The sequence below is a fragment of the Gossypium hirsutum genome, chromosome A11, assembly GCF_007990345.1.
Source record: "Gossypium hirsutum isolate 1008001.06 chromosome A11, Gossypium_hirsutum_v2.1, whole genome shotgun sequence".
Lineage (NCBI taxonomy): Eukaryota > Viridiplantae > Streptophyta > Magnoliopsida > Malvales > Malvaceae > Gossypium > Gossypium hirsutum.
In genome coordinates, this window is record NC_053434.1 from 196,770 (window position 1) to 211,265 (window position 14,496).

Here is a 14,496-nt window from a genome sequence, read left to right on the forward strand (position 1 = left end):
AGTTTACGGAAAACGAATTGAAATAGTAAATTAATATATACTAAAAGTAATAAAAATGAGATATGTGGTAGGAATGAAAGAAATTTATTAATGTTAACATAATTATCTTTTATAAAAAAAATTAGGAAAAAAATACAAAATAATTTTCCAAGGGAATTTATACCTTTTCCATAGCTTGCCAAATGACAAGCTATTCTTTTATTTTAATTATTTAAAGAATTATTATATTTTGTTGTATCGTATTTTAATTTCTTTTACGTCATTTACTTATATCAATATTTAGTGTTGAAATTAATAATCATATAAATTATTTAAAGTAAGACATTTTAGGTGGAACAGTAACATACTTCTTCGATTGATAGCTGGGCTGGCTATATTCTCTAACAAAATACCAAAAATGTATCCAATGAAATTTTCATTAATTAAGCCTAACTCAATTGTTGTCCTTTTTTTAATTATTTTTATCATGTGTCACGCTACAATTATACTACATAGTGAGAAATATGATTTTTTTTAAAAAAAATTAAAACATGAAAATTTTAACAATTGAATCCATTTTTTCATTAGGATTCAATTGATTTTTTTGGCCTTAATTATTATAATCAAATAATGTGAACCTTGCCAATATTACATTTTTATTAATTTCCTATGTTTATTTTTATGTAAATTAAGTGAATTCAATTACCATATCCATATTCATGAAAAATTAATAAAGGTGTATATCATTTTTCTAAATATTAATTCTATATCAATTTCCTTTTATAAAATTATCAAAAAAATCATTATTTTTACATAATAACATATACATATGATAAAATTTAAATTCAAAATATTATGGTCTTGATTATTGAATTTTATCATTTCAATAGTGACCTTAATTTCAGCTAAAACCATATATTTAAGCCCTAAGTTGTGGATTATAGGCTCTTAAAATATGAATTAACTTACATTTTACTTTCTCCACTTAATTAAATTAATCATTATAATATAGATTAAATATAAAAAATTAGTATTTTATATTAAAAATTCCATCATGCTAGTACAATAACCATGTAAATACTTTTACCGTAAACACAACTGCGTCGTAGTCATTATTATGTGTTTGTTACTACTGTTGATGATATTGCAAATGACATCATTTCTGTTACGAATTATATAAAATAAAAAAAATGAGGCTGCAGCTGAAAATGGCTTCCTCGAGTGCAATTGATTAAAGGCCTGTGTGTCGCAGTATATCTACATCATAGCCAAAGGACATTAGTGCAATGTTGTGGTCAGCTACAGCTAGGCTGAGTGCAAATCCATCGCCCTTACATCTGCCTGTTTCAAACCAGTCTATAACAGTCTTTGGAAAATCTAAACCCAGCAGAGTCCGTTGCTCTCACTCTCGCGCAATGGAATCCAACGACGACACCTCCAAAGCTAAGGGCTTAAGCTTTGATGATTTCCTCAGCAAGAAGCCCTACTCTCCTCCTACTTGGGCCTCCCATCTCAAACCAATCCCTTCCCATGTCTTCTCCCTCGCCCATGTAACTACTCTATCTCTACCTTTCATTCATTTTCATTGCCTCTGCGAAACACCCTAATCTTATTCCTTCGCTTTTTCAGCTTCCTACTCCAATTCATAAGTGGAATCTGCCTAATTTGCCCCAAAACACGGAAGTTTGGTTGAAGGTAATTTTTGCTCTCTCTCTCTTTTTCTTTAATTTAATATTTGTTTGCTCTTTGGTACTCACGATCTTAGTCCATGCAGCGTGACGATCTTTCAGGTATGCAATTGAGCGGTAACAAAGTCAGGAAATTGGAGTTCTTATTGGCGGAAGCAGTGGCACAGGGTGCTGATTGCATCATTACAATCGGCGGCATCCAAAGCAACCACTGCCGCGCCACCGCTGTCGCTGCTAAGTATTTGAATCTAGACTCCTATCTCATACTCCGCACCTCTAAGGTTCTACTGTTTCTTTTCTTTTACCTTTCTAAAATTATTTATTTCCCCTGCTACGATTATTCTTTTGCTTAACCAGTTTCCTGTTGCAGCTTCTTGTTGATAAAGATCCCGGATTGACTGGAAATCTGCTGGTGGAGCGTTTTATGGGCGCTCATATTCAACTTATTTCAAAAGAAGAATATGCGAAAATAGGGAGTGTTGTTAGTTTCTGACTTTCTCATTGCCATATTTTATTTGCTAACTATACTTATTGCAGTGCTGAGCCTAATTAGTAATTGCCAAAAAGCTGATGCTAATTTGCATTTGGATTGCGAGGAACAGAAAAGCTTGTCCTTGTAAAGGATACACACACATTAATTGTTTTATAAATGCATTCCGGTTTTCATTTATTACTGAGTGGGGATATGTAATAATGTATCTATTATAATATGACTCTTTGCTCGTTTTCAATTATTTTTAGATACTTTGACCTTAGACATGGATTTTGAGTTTACTAGCAGATCCGATTTTGGCGTTGCTTCATTAGATGGCTGAAATAAGAGTTTGTTAATGATTTCTTGAGAATGTTTCTGAGATACATATCACCAATGATCCTGCTTCTACATTGCAGGATCCATCAGCTATGTGATTGAATTGATAATTCTTACGTGCTAATGCTGTAATGCATTATGTGGTATTCTAATTCTCCCTATTTGAAATTTTGGTTAGGCCCTTACTAATGTTTTGAAAGAACAGTTGCTAAAGGAAGGCCGGAGGCCTTATGTTATTCCTGTTGGTGGATCAAACTCCCTGGGTACCTGGTGAGCTTCTGTCATAGTTTATTCTCTCTTTTCTTTCACATGTCATCTTAGTTGAATTATTTGCTTCGAAAGCTGCAGAAAATCAGTATCTGTTCTCTTACAAACTAATTTTTCTTACAAACTTTATGCTATAGGTGCATAACATGAGAAAAGCATTTTGTTTTTGGTCATTGGTATTTTCGGTTTTTCTTTTTTAAATGATAACTTGTTTTATATGGACTATATTCTCTAAAATAATAACTTTGGAGCAAGACTTTATAAATATACACTAAAAACTGCGTGAAATCCCTAACAACTTCAATTAATTTAGTTAGTACCCAATGGACCATGGGTTAAGGTTCATTTGTGCAAACAAAAAAATTTATTATATGCATGATCATTGAAACTTTAATTGAATTGATAAGGTCCACTTGTTGCTGTAATACCAAATTGTTTTCATTTTTCATTGAACTGGATAAAATTTCTCTCCAAATGTTTTACAAAGCTTGTACTTGTTTGGTATGGAACTGTTTCTTTGGTCTTGAAGTTGTTTCGTCTAATACCAAGATTCATGTATGGATCATTCAGGTTGAAAGAACTTACGATCCTTTACTCAAGCAGTTAACTATAGGGCCTTAATAAGTTCAGTGTTTTATTTTTCAAGGATATTGTACTATAAGTTCCTTGATCTTCTTTTCTCCTTGTCAATGTTTGCTAAACTTTTGAAGTATTTATTCCTTTTCTAAATCCAATACAAACATTTAACAAATTTTCTATCTTTAGGGGATATATTGAGGCAATGAGGGAAATTGAGGAGCAACTTCAGATAAGAAACAACAGAATAAAATTTGACGATATTGTTGTAGCATGTGGCAGGTTCTATTCTACTCAAATATTTTCATTGTCAATGAATGACTTTTCAGATTTGATCTTTGACAATACTTAGCATTACAAGAAATAAACAAAACCTTTCTTCAATCAGAAACTTTGATGCCTCATTAACATTTTAGTTAATTTGTGTTTATGGTAATCGTGAATCCGATATCTGAACATTACTAAAGCGTTAAAACTATGAGAGTGTAACTGTACCATAATTGAAGCTATTGTCAATTATGTTTATGGGTACATTTAGTTTTCATTCATCAAAATTGGTTTATTTTTTTAAAAGTTTAAGACCTTTTTTTTAGTTGATTTCTTTGTTCTTGCAGCGGTGATGTTGACTATTTTTTACTTCCTTACCGTATAGTATTCCTTTTGATTTAGTGCTAAAGGAATTTAAGTCAGGGGTCCATTTTGGAGAGGCGTGGTCGTAAGTGCATTGAAGTTTTATTAGACTTGTGATCTTTAATTAATTTAGGTTTTATGTTGACTAACATCTGACCTTGGATCCAGGCTATAGACAAAAGCAATGTTGAGTGACAATTTTTTGTATTATTTATTTTTAGTGGCGGTACCATTGCTGGTCTTTCATTGGGATCATGGCTTGGAGCCTTGAAGGCAAAAGTGTGTATTCTTATTTATATACTAACACATACATTTCTGCATAGGCAAACTGATTTTTATGATGTTTTACTGACAACTTAGGTTCATGCATTTTGCGTTTGTGATGATCCTGATTACTTCTATGACTTTGTTCAAGACTTGATTGATGGACTTCAAGCAGGTGTTAATGCACGTGATATTGTCAGCATTTTAAATGTGAGATTTAACATGTCCCTTGGATTTTTGACATTTTTTCTCTTTTAAGATATAATAAATGATACTTCTTAGCTGTGCGGTAAATTTAACATGCATGCTCTGATGATGTTGAATGAATTCTTCATTTTATGTTGGTTCTTTTTTACAAGCCCTCATACCTATCTTGGAGAAAGTTTTAATGCCTTATATTTGTTTTGTTCATCACTCAGCTTTTTGTAGTTTCCCTACATTACTCTATGTTTTGTGTCTGTTGTTAGTGTAGACATATTATTTTGTTTAGATTTGTTTGCTAATTTCCATGCTTCAGAAATATCAAGTTTCTGGAATAGGCTTAAGACCTTATTTGTTTTAAGGATCTAAATCTCAACAGCACACTAGTTTAAGTAGCATAATTCTTTATAGTTGAAATTTGAAGTTTCTGGGTCTTAACCTTTTAAAATGTTTCATTTTAGTCCTTTTGTCACATCTTTCTATTCATAATTTATAAAAATGACCATGCGGCTTACCAATGGAATGCAAACACATTGTGCCATGTGAGCTACAATATGGATGTTACATTAGTGTTAATAAAATTATTTTAGGAAAAGCAAGAAGAGAACCACTTTAAAGGTTGGGGACCAAAGGAGATAACACAAACATCAGGGACTAGAGTGAAATCAAAATAAAAGGTTAACCGCGAATGGCATATACTCCCATATTTAGATATACAAACTAATCTTGGAGATGAAGTCTACTATATAGACACTACTTGGACTAATCAAGTTGCGTGAAAACATGTTAATAAGCAAAGACAATGATAAATCAACTTGCAAATGTTGTGATAAATCATATGAAGTTAACATCCTATGGGAGACAATCAGGAAATGCTTTCATTGTTGAATTCTTGATGTGTCTCTCATATTGGCTGAAGGATATTTTCCTTGTAAGTTTCAGGTTAGGTTTTGGGTACACCTCGGGTGGTTTAGCTTTTTTAACTTTGGTGTGAAATCAGGTTGGGTTGAGTTCGGACAGTTGGGCCGGTCATTCTGGTCAATGTCTAATTTGTAGTCTTTACCTATTTGGTTTATTATATGCATAAGATGGAGAGAAATTCTTGTAGCTAAAGTTTAATTTTTCTGATAACATGACAGATGCCATGAACATGCTGTAATTTATTGGATGGAATATGTATAATGTTGTAAAAACTCCTTACAGGCTAAAGGACTGGGTTATGCAATTAACACTTCTGAGGAGCTTAAATTTGTGAAGGAAGTTGCTGCTGCAACGGGTGTTGTTCTTGACCCTGTATACAGGTATAAAAGTTATCTTTACTATTGGCAATTTTAATTTTCTTCCTTTCTTCGTATGAGTGTTTTTTTAGAGGAAAACTAGAATCTTCTCATAGTTATTGAGCTAATGTCAACGAAAGAGGAAAACCATGTCTTTTGTTGGTATCTTTTCCCATGTGGCTAAGATGTTGTTATGATATTCAGGTTTTCTACTTTTGGTCACATGCCTTATACATGCATATTGCAACAAAAATTTTAACTTGGTTGAAATTAGTGTCGTAATTTTCACAGTAAAGTAGAGCATGTTTTACTTAAAAACCTTCAGCCATAAGGTATATTTCTCGATGAAACTGGCTGGCGTAATCTAACTTATCTTCCGATAAGATTTGAACTACATGTTCGATAATTAGCATGGTGCAATTAGAACCTAGCAATTTCTTTTTTTTTGTTTGTTCAACAGAACCTAGCATTTTCTTAGACCTAGAGTTATCTACAGGTTCTATTTTGGAAAGGAAGATTTCTTTTGAGTCGTTTGTTTGCTTGTTTTTTATTTTATTTTATTTTATTTTTGTTGTGCTTAGTGGGAAAGCTGCTTATGGGATGATGAAAGACATGGCTGAGAATCCAAAAAAGTGGGAGGGGAGAAAGGTCCTCTTTGTACACACAGGTGGACTCCTTGGGTTGTTTGACAAGGTTGACCAAATGGCCCCCTTGGTGGGGAACTGGCAGCGAATGGATGTCAATGAATCTATTCCTAGGAAAGAGGGTATCGGGAAAATGTTCTAAAGAGAGCAGTGTGACATCTTACACTGTTCTGTTTAATAGACACCGGTTGTCCAGATTTGGTGTGTGGCAAATGTATGACTACATACATACATACACATACATACATACATACATACATACATACATACATCAAGGAACATCCACTGTAATTTTTATGGCACCAAACTTATTTATTTTGATGGTGGGATTTAATATTTCATTTTCAGATATACAAGGATATTAAGTTGAAGTGTGGGTGGTAGTCTTTTTCATGTCTTATGTAAATACTGAATCATCAATGGAGGCTCTGATGCATCTGCTCTATCTCGTAATGTGAACCTTTTCTTGTCGGGAGTTTTAAGTAAAAAAGAAAGAGGCTACATTCCTTTGACACATGATATGAGAAGTTATGTTGGATTAATTGGTTTAATATTTGATTTATTGACAATAAAAGGGAAGGTATAATCTACCGTGGGAAGACCTTATATTCCTATAATTGATTCCCTTCGTTAGAATTGAAACGTAACTTTCGGTTGGGGTAAAGTTGAAGTTTGTTGACCACTCAGTAATGGTCGATCAAGAAGTTAATATTAAAAGCAGCTAATTGAGAGCTTCAGATATTTATTATCCTTGTTTGGGGTTTTGAATGGTGTGGCGGTATCTGCAGCTTAATCATATGGTCGTCTTTGCACAAGTTCATTTATTAATAATATCGTCCTTTTTCAAATCTTGATTAATGATTGGCTACTAACCTATTTCTCTGCCCATGTCTCTAAGTTCCAGCTTCATCAAAGCCTATAAAACACCTGGACTCCTGGAGACCCCCCCAATTCGTGACAGCATATAATATAATATATGTGTTCAATGCCATGGTCAATATTCAGAGTACTGTAAAATGTTCCATGGTCAAAAATTGACGGCAGGCGGCAGAGCATATATTTAATGTGATGTTGCATTCGGTCAAGGCAAGACTTTATTATTATTAATTTTTTGCTCAGAGAAATTGACATTTATAAATAAGGTGGAGACCACCATGAAACACTAACAGATCGCCTGGCCAAACTCCTTACGAAAAACACTAAACAGCTCCCAACAAACAGACAAACCATAATGAACATAAACATAACACTCGAAACAAAAGTGCATCCCAAGGCATTACAGATTAAACCTAACATAATACTTAGAATATGAGCTGCCAAATGCATTATTAAGTTGTTGTATATGTATATTATCAAATGCTGACTAGCATCGATCATATGTCATTAAAACATAACAAAAAGAAAGATGATGTGAAATAGATTAGAGTTGTAGGTTTTGCTTAGCATGTAATGGTTTCTGGCTTTATGGGTGCAATGATTGAAATTTGAAGAAGAATTGTTGATGTGCAGTGCTGCCATATTATTGGACCGCTCTGGTAGTGAATGCAGCTGCACTTTTTGAAGGCCTCACTGTTCTGGGACTGCCTGTTTAATTTTAAACATGACAAAATTATGGTTGCTGCTATTATCTTCATCGTCGACATCATTCCACACTTGAGCGGAAAGAAAGGGATGTTTAGTGCCTTTATTGATCTGCAATATATATATATCAACTTGAGATTCTGTAATAAATATGGTTTAGAACAAAACTCATCTAGTTAATATGACAGTATCAGATGAGATGTACGTTTACAGAGGTTGGAGTACTAATTTACATGCTTATCCTCCTCTACCTAATAGTCCACAAGCTCAAAAATAATTGAGTTGCACTCTTTGCTATATTTATTTCCACACTGAAATAGACTTGTGGTTTTCTGACAATAGTAAGAATGAAGGAATATATTTGGTGGAAAGGCTACCATCTTATATCATTGGTCCCAAAATAATGGAAAACATGGGGAACGGTAAGAATTGGAGCAGAAATGCATGCATAGGCAATAGGTTGGTAGTTGGTAGTAGGGATGAAAAATTAGTTTAAAATGGGTCATTTAAAAAAGCTATAAATTTGAGTAATCTTAATATACAAGGTGAAGTTGAAGGGTTCTTTTTAAAAATTAATTATAAAAGAAAGTATGTATGATATTATTAATGATAAAACATCGATTAGTTATTTTGGGAGATAGCAGCGGAAGCCGCAACAACAACATATCTGTTTCTGTAGGTAAAATAGGTGAACAGTCAGTGAGTCTAAATCAATATGGAATGAAACTGGGTTAATATTCCTATTCTTAGATGAGCGTAATATGTTCAAAAAGAAAATGATTCAAATGTTTGCTTACCGGTATTTCTGATTTTCCAAAATATAGTAGCCTTAGAGATGAGGGTGGCAATGTTTGTTAGGTCTGAGAGAAGATCTAAAAATCTCACAACATATGCTTTACCTGGCATACCATATTACAATAATATCAGGTTGTATAGTTTTTGAGTATAAGAAAATAGGGGATGTAGGTTAGAAAGTTGAAAGCAAAAGAGAACCAAATTGATTTCACCAAGCAACCCTTGTTTTTTGTATGGTTTGCTTAGACGTTCCATCAATTAACCCACATCACAATTCAATTGCCTTCTTCTTCTTCTTCTTCTTCTACTAGCAGCCTATCTACGCTTCTTCATAGCCAATCAGCAGATGTGCTCCAGAGGCCACTGGAGGCCTGCTGAAGATGACAAGCTGCTGGACCTGGTCCAACGCTATGGTCCTCATAATTGGAACGCCATAGCCGAAAAGCTTCAAGGCCGATCAGGTCTTCCATCTTATTTACTTACTTCCTCCTATGCTTCAATTCTTCTTCGTCTACTTATATCATAACTAGCTAGGGTTTCTAAATATATTAGTTTTGATATGATCAGGCAAAAGCTGCAAGCTGAGATGGTTCAACCAGTTAGATCCCAGAATCAATAGAAGCCCTTTCACGGAAGAGGAAGAAGAACGACTTTTGGCTTCCCATCGGATCCACGGCAATCGATGGTCTGTTATTGCAAGGCTTTTCCCTGGCCGTACTGATAACGCCGTCAAGAACCATTGGCATGTCATCATGGCTCGTAGATGCCGCCGACAAAGATCCTCTTCCAAAACTCTTCCTCCTTCCACTTCCACCTCACATCAACCTCACATAACAAGCACCACCCTTTTCCCCCACAATAATTACATGCACGCTTTCCCTCCTTACTCTTATTTCAAACACTTCTACGCACACAATCCAAACCCTAGTCTTACCACCACTACTCAAGGTTTGTTTTCTTTTGTTTCCAATATATTACCTGTATCATGTTCTCACCATGAATATTTTTTCTTAACAAATAATTAACATTTCATGCTTATATGTGTAGCAATAGCAGATACAACCCAGCCAACCGAATTCTACGATTTCCTTCAAGTAAATACAGACTCCAACGAAAGCGAAGTGACAGACAACACCTGCAAGAGAGACGGTGAAGAGGTGGATCAGGAACATCAGAGTAGGCCTGCTGTTCCCTTCTTTGATTTCTTATCAGTGCCCAGATCCTCCTAACACCCATGCATGTCTCCATCTTTCAGCTATATATCACATATACATCTTTATTTGTAAAACTGTTGAGGGTATAAGAAGTCTTTTAAGTGTCATTACAAAAGTATTGTCTTTATTTCGAAATTTTATTTCTAACTTGGACAGAAAACTATATACGATTCACAAAAGGGTGCTCCGTGAACCGTACGAACTCTTCGCCGGAAGTTAAAGACAAAGTTCAATATGAAGACAATAGTTTTTATTGTTGAGAGTTTCATTAGTTATTTGAAGGCCTCAGGGCTCGAAAAAGGAGTCAATCCCCTCAACCATCATTTATATCAATACATTGTAGGGAAAAACTAATTGGAAGCTTTGGTAGATGTTTCCACTGCATTAATTGACACACACAGTATTTAAGAATGTAAATGTAATATTGAAGGAATGTAAGCTTTTTCTATATGTAGAAAACAGACCACATGATTTATGTGTGCTTGCTATAAAAAAAAAATGTTGCTGTAAAACTCCCTTTACAATGAAACTTTAATTAGCATTAAAATGATCATGCTCATTTCCCTTTTCACCTCTACTCTTTTATACGTAATTAATTTGCATGCTTGTATACCATTTTCTTCTGTAACATAGCTTATTGCATAAACCCCATTACTACTGCAATCTACTTTGTTTTCTCTCTCCTTATCAACCAGAGAAATGATGGTATAAAACAGATGCCGCATCAGTAATTTCATCTCAAATTATTAAAAATCTTAAAATTCAGAATGAAATTATTGATATAGCATTAAACTATTAAAAATAGATAATATCTTTATTTCATACAATACTTCCTCTATCAATGAATAATTTGCAATTCTTGATCAAATATTTAAATTGAGATTGTAGTGCTTTTATATTACAAATAGTAGTGGGAATAAATTATATCTAATTTATATGTACTTTAATTTGGTTCAATTATAAAAAAAATGAATATATTAATTTATTTTCATGTTGAATAAATATAGCAGTTGTTATGTACAATATGTAAATGTAAAACGATAGTACATCGAAAATGGTGATAGTAATTGAATTAAATCCAAATATGAACCATGAATATTGATAATAATTAAAGAGGGTAAGAAACAAAATATACGGGTTACCATCTACAATATATATTAAATCAGCAGGTATATCATCATTTGAAAACCAAAATACACCTATATCAAAAGACTTTATTTCCTCCCTACATATTTTATAACATTAGAGATCTTCACTTATATACATATATATATATATATCTTATTCTTAATCTCAAGATAAGCAGGCATAAGTTATAAGCAGTTTAACTTTTCTCTTGAAAGTTATTCTACGCTACTTATTTTATTTTGGCGTTATCGAATAACAGCAGATGGCACGATCAAAGAAAGCATGCATTGTGTTCTTTGATGAAGTCGATGCGATCGGGAGATGGTGGAGACAATGAGGTTCAACGTACCATGCTTCAAATCGTGAACCAGCTCGATGGCTACGATGCTCGTCGAAACATCAAAGTCCTGATGGCAACAAACAGGTCAAACTTGCTATGTAATAGCCTGAATTTTTAGTGGTGTCGGAATGGTGATTCGAGATCACTAAATCTGACAAACGAGTAGAAAATATTATAAATTTAGTAAGTATAAGTTAAATGTGAAGTTAGGAAAATTTTTGAAATAGTGAATAGTGTACTAGGAATAAATATTAAAATAATTAAAATAAAAAAAACGAGGTATCGAGACCTCGAAGATTTTCAACCGAGCCATAAATATTTTTATAAATATTTATAGAGTGTCATTGAGTTGGTATTAAAGTTTCGTTAGAAAATTTTAACGTTTGGATAGTTAATTAACTAAAAAGGACTAAATTGGGAATAGTGTAAAATTTGTTAAATTGTGATTAAATAGCTTAAGTGACTAAAGTGGAGGGATTTAAAAGGCAATTAGGCCCAAATTATATGGGCTGGACGGTTGGGTAAAAAAAAAATCAGCAGAATGTAAGGAGAAGCAGGGGCAAAATTGGAAACTTAACAAATTAAACATTTAAAACAAAGACAAAAGTGAAAAATCTAGAGATCTCTTCACAATTTATCAGCAAAAACGCCATAGGAGGTCTGAAACAAGCTGGTTTTTCATATTTTTGAATCACATCGAGAACCCGAAACAAGTCGAGGAAAAGAAAAAGTAGCCGATTAGTCCCTAAACTTTTACAAATTCTGCAAATCGATCCAGGTAAGTTCATATGGCTGAATTTTAATGATTAAATGTTAATTTCATGAATTATACAATGTATGATGAAATGTATTTATTGTTGAAATGAGAATAAAATAAAAATGTGAAAATCGAATAAATGATCAAATTAAGTGGAACACCGGATTTGAGTACTTCTGATCAAGAAACAAAGTGATAAGTGGCTACACTTATCTGATCAGGAAACAAAGTGATAAGTGGTTACACTTATCTGATCAAGAAACAAAGTGATAAGTGGTTACACTTATCTGATCAAAAGACAAAGTGATAAGTGGCTACACTTATCTGATCAAGTGATAAAGTGATAAGTGGTAGCTTCAGCTACACTTATCTGATCAAGTGGCAAAGTGATAAGTGGTAGCCTAGCTACACTTATCTGATCAAGGACAAGTGATAAGAGGTCATATGTCAAAGTGAAAGTGAAGTACTCAATTTTCCGTAACCGTTCCTTAATTTTGATCAAGGATGGTAAGTGACAAATGGGCCCAAAGGAATTATGGTAAAAGAATAAGTAGTAGTGAGTTTATACCAAGGAACTCACCAAAGATTGTGGTTGACAGGTAAATTTAGTAATGGTGTATATTGTATAAGTGTACAAGTGTTTGGTAAGATTTATGTTTTATGCCTATGAACTTACTAAGCTTTTCTATAAGCTTACATGTGTGTGTTTATTGTTTTTGTAGATTAACGTATTTATACATTCGGAGGATCGGATCTACATCAAGAATCACACTATCCAGATATACTCCGGTAGTTTATGTTAAGCAACTTTTTGGATTTATATGGCATGTATAGGGAATTGAAGTAAAAGTAAATTTGAATGTTATGGTTGCGTTAGATATCGAAATATATACATGTTTTTAGTTTGAAATGGTTGATTGGTTGAACTTAATTAGTATTTAAATGAAGTAGATGAAATACTGGAATTGGTTGTGATTTGAAATTTGCAGGGAAGGTTAGACAATTATAAAGGGGTTATATTGAATTTTTTTTAAAAAAATTGCAATGGAGCAGTTCTTGGACAGCAGCATTGATGTAACTTTTAAAAATCACCAAAAATAGTGGAAATAGAATTAGAAGTTGAGTGAGATATGAAATTAAAGCTGAAAGAGTCTACTTTCATATAAAAGAAGTTGAGTAAGCAAAAGAATTATATACTTTTAGATATTTGAATTTTAGTGAAACAGGGCAAGAATGTTTTTGAAGTCCCCTGTTCTGACTTTAGAAATTCATTAAAAATTGTACAGAAGGAATTATGAGTTATAATTTATATGTATAGATTCCTTAATGAGTCTATTTTCAGTAGAAATAAGTTTAATCACCATATGAAGCCTTTAATAAGAGATAATTAAATTTTAGTGATGAGTGGTTAGGATAGTCGATTAGTGAAACAGGGGAGACTTCAACTAATAAACTGTACTAATTGGCTAAAGCAAAAATTCTGAAAAATTTATGGTGAATAGATATATGAGTCTAGTTTCAGGGAAAATTTACGGATATAAATTTCGAGTTTCGTAGCTTGAATTATAATTATTTTAGTGACTGCTGTACAGGTGGACAGCTTTATTATGAATGATAAAATTAAATTTGAAAGTAAATTTTTATGCCCCGAACTTTTAAGTTAAGTCAAGTAACCTCATGCTCGACTCCGGCAACGGTATTGGGTAAGGGGTGTTACATGCTACCTACGATTCCAACTCCTAATATTCAACGAAGCATTGCATCATCTTTTGTTTCTTCAAGCCATCCCGACTCCAGTATTCGGAACAGGAGATGCTTACTGCTCTTGTCCTTTTCTATTTCATTCATTTTTTCAGGCCAGACTCACTGGACCCTGTCCCGGGCGATTGGCTCGTAAGGTTGAGATTGGTCTTCCCAATTTATAGTCTCCGACATAGATATTCAAAATCCATATACAAGAACAATGAATTGTGAATCCGATATTCGATTCGAGCCTTTAGCCCGACTTTGCCCAAATTCCACCGGTAGAATCTTCTTTCCAAAGTTTTATCTTGTTCCAAATATTGTTTTACTTCCAAAGAGTGATTTCGAGATTTTTATGGTATTTTATTCATAGAAACAAATATAAGAAGTGTGTGTACCCAGACCGGAATGTATGCCATTCGGGCTCAAAGAAAAACATTGACGAAAAACAACCCAAAAAGAATAAAAATAGAAAGACTACCAAAACTCAGGGTTTATTTAAGAGCGAAGAAGCTATATAATTATTAAAGGTAAAAGAGATTTCAATATTTGATTTTATATTCTCTCATAAAGTGTTTTATCACTATAATTAACGATTAAA

The 14,496-nt window shown here is 33.3% G+C and overlaps 2 protein-coding genes across 3 annotated transcripts; both read left to right on the top strand.

Moving 5' to 3' along the window:
* The first annotated feature begins 1,086 nt into the window (after positions 1-1,086).
* On the top strand, positions 1,087-6,782 carry LOC107923938 (bifunctional D-cysteine desulfhydrase/1-aminocyclopropane-1-carboxylate deaminase, mitochondrial). Its single transcript, XM_016854144.2, has 10 exons — positions 1,087-1,529; positions 1,609-1,674; positions 1,754-1,948; positions 2,038-2,148; positions 2,657-2,748; positions 3,511-3,603; positions 4,173-4,230; positions 4,312-4,425; positions 5,620-5,717; positions 6,275-6,782. Exons 1-10 carry the CDS (start codon positions 1,266-1,268, stop codon positions 6,477-6,479), a joined length of 1,296 nt encoding a protein of 431 aa, XP_016709633.2. The 5' UTR covers positions 1,087-1,265; the 3' UTR covers positions 6,480-6,782.
* Positions 6,783-8,854: 2,072 nt separating this feature from the next.
* On the top strand, positions 8,855-10,472 carry LOC107923244 (transcription factor MYB54). Of its 2 annotated transcripts, none has more exons than XM_016853460.2 (4): positions 8,855-9,174; positions 9,281-9,661; positions 9,770-9,889; positions 10,084-10,472. In XM_016853460.2, exons 1-4 carry the CDS (start codon positions 9,060-9,062, stop codon positions 10,185-10,187), a joined length of 720 nt encoding a protein of 239 aa, XP_016708949.1. In that variant the 5' UTR covers positions 8,855-9,059; the 3' UTR covers positions 10,188-10,472. The 2 variants fall into 2 exon arrangements, with proteins under 2 accessions (XP_016708949.1, XP_016708948.1); XM_016853459.2 differs by having other exon boundaries at positions 8,875-9,174; positions 9,761-9,889; positions 10,084-10,458.
* Positions 10,473-14,496: the final 4,024 nt, after the last annotated feature.

Bases quoted from the DNA above. Each gene is read 5' to 3' on its own strand.
- LOC107923938 (XM_016854144.2), top strand. From the start codon at position 1,266: ATGTTGTGGTCAGCTACAGCTAGGCTGAGTGCAAATCCATCGCCCTTA. The intron at 1,675-1,753 runs GTAATTTTTGCT...TAGTCCATGCAG, and splicing joins ACACGGAAGTTTGGTTGAAG to CGTGACGATCTTTCAGGTAT. The intron at 3,604-4,172 runs GTTCTATTCTAC...ATTTATTTTTAG, and splicing joins ATTGTTGTAGCATGTGGCAG to TGGCGGTACCATTGCTGGTC.
- LOC107923244 (XM_016853459.2), top strand. From the start codon at position 9,060: ATGTGCTCCAGAGGCCACTGGAGGCCTGCTGAAGATGACAAGCTGCTG. The intron at 9,662-9,760 runs GTTTGTTTTCTT...TTATATGTGTAG, and splicing joins TCTTACCACCACTACTCAAG to CAATAGCAGATACAACCCAG. The intron at 9,890-10,083 runs GTAGGCCTGCTG...TAACTTGGACAG, and splicing joins GGTGGATCAGGAACATCAGA to AAAACTATATACGATTCACA.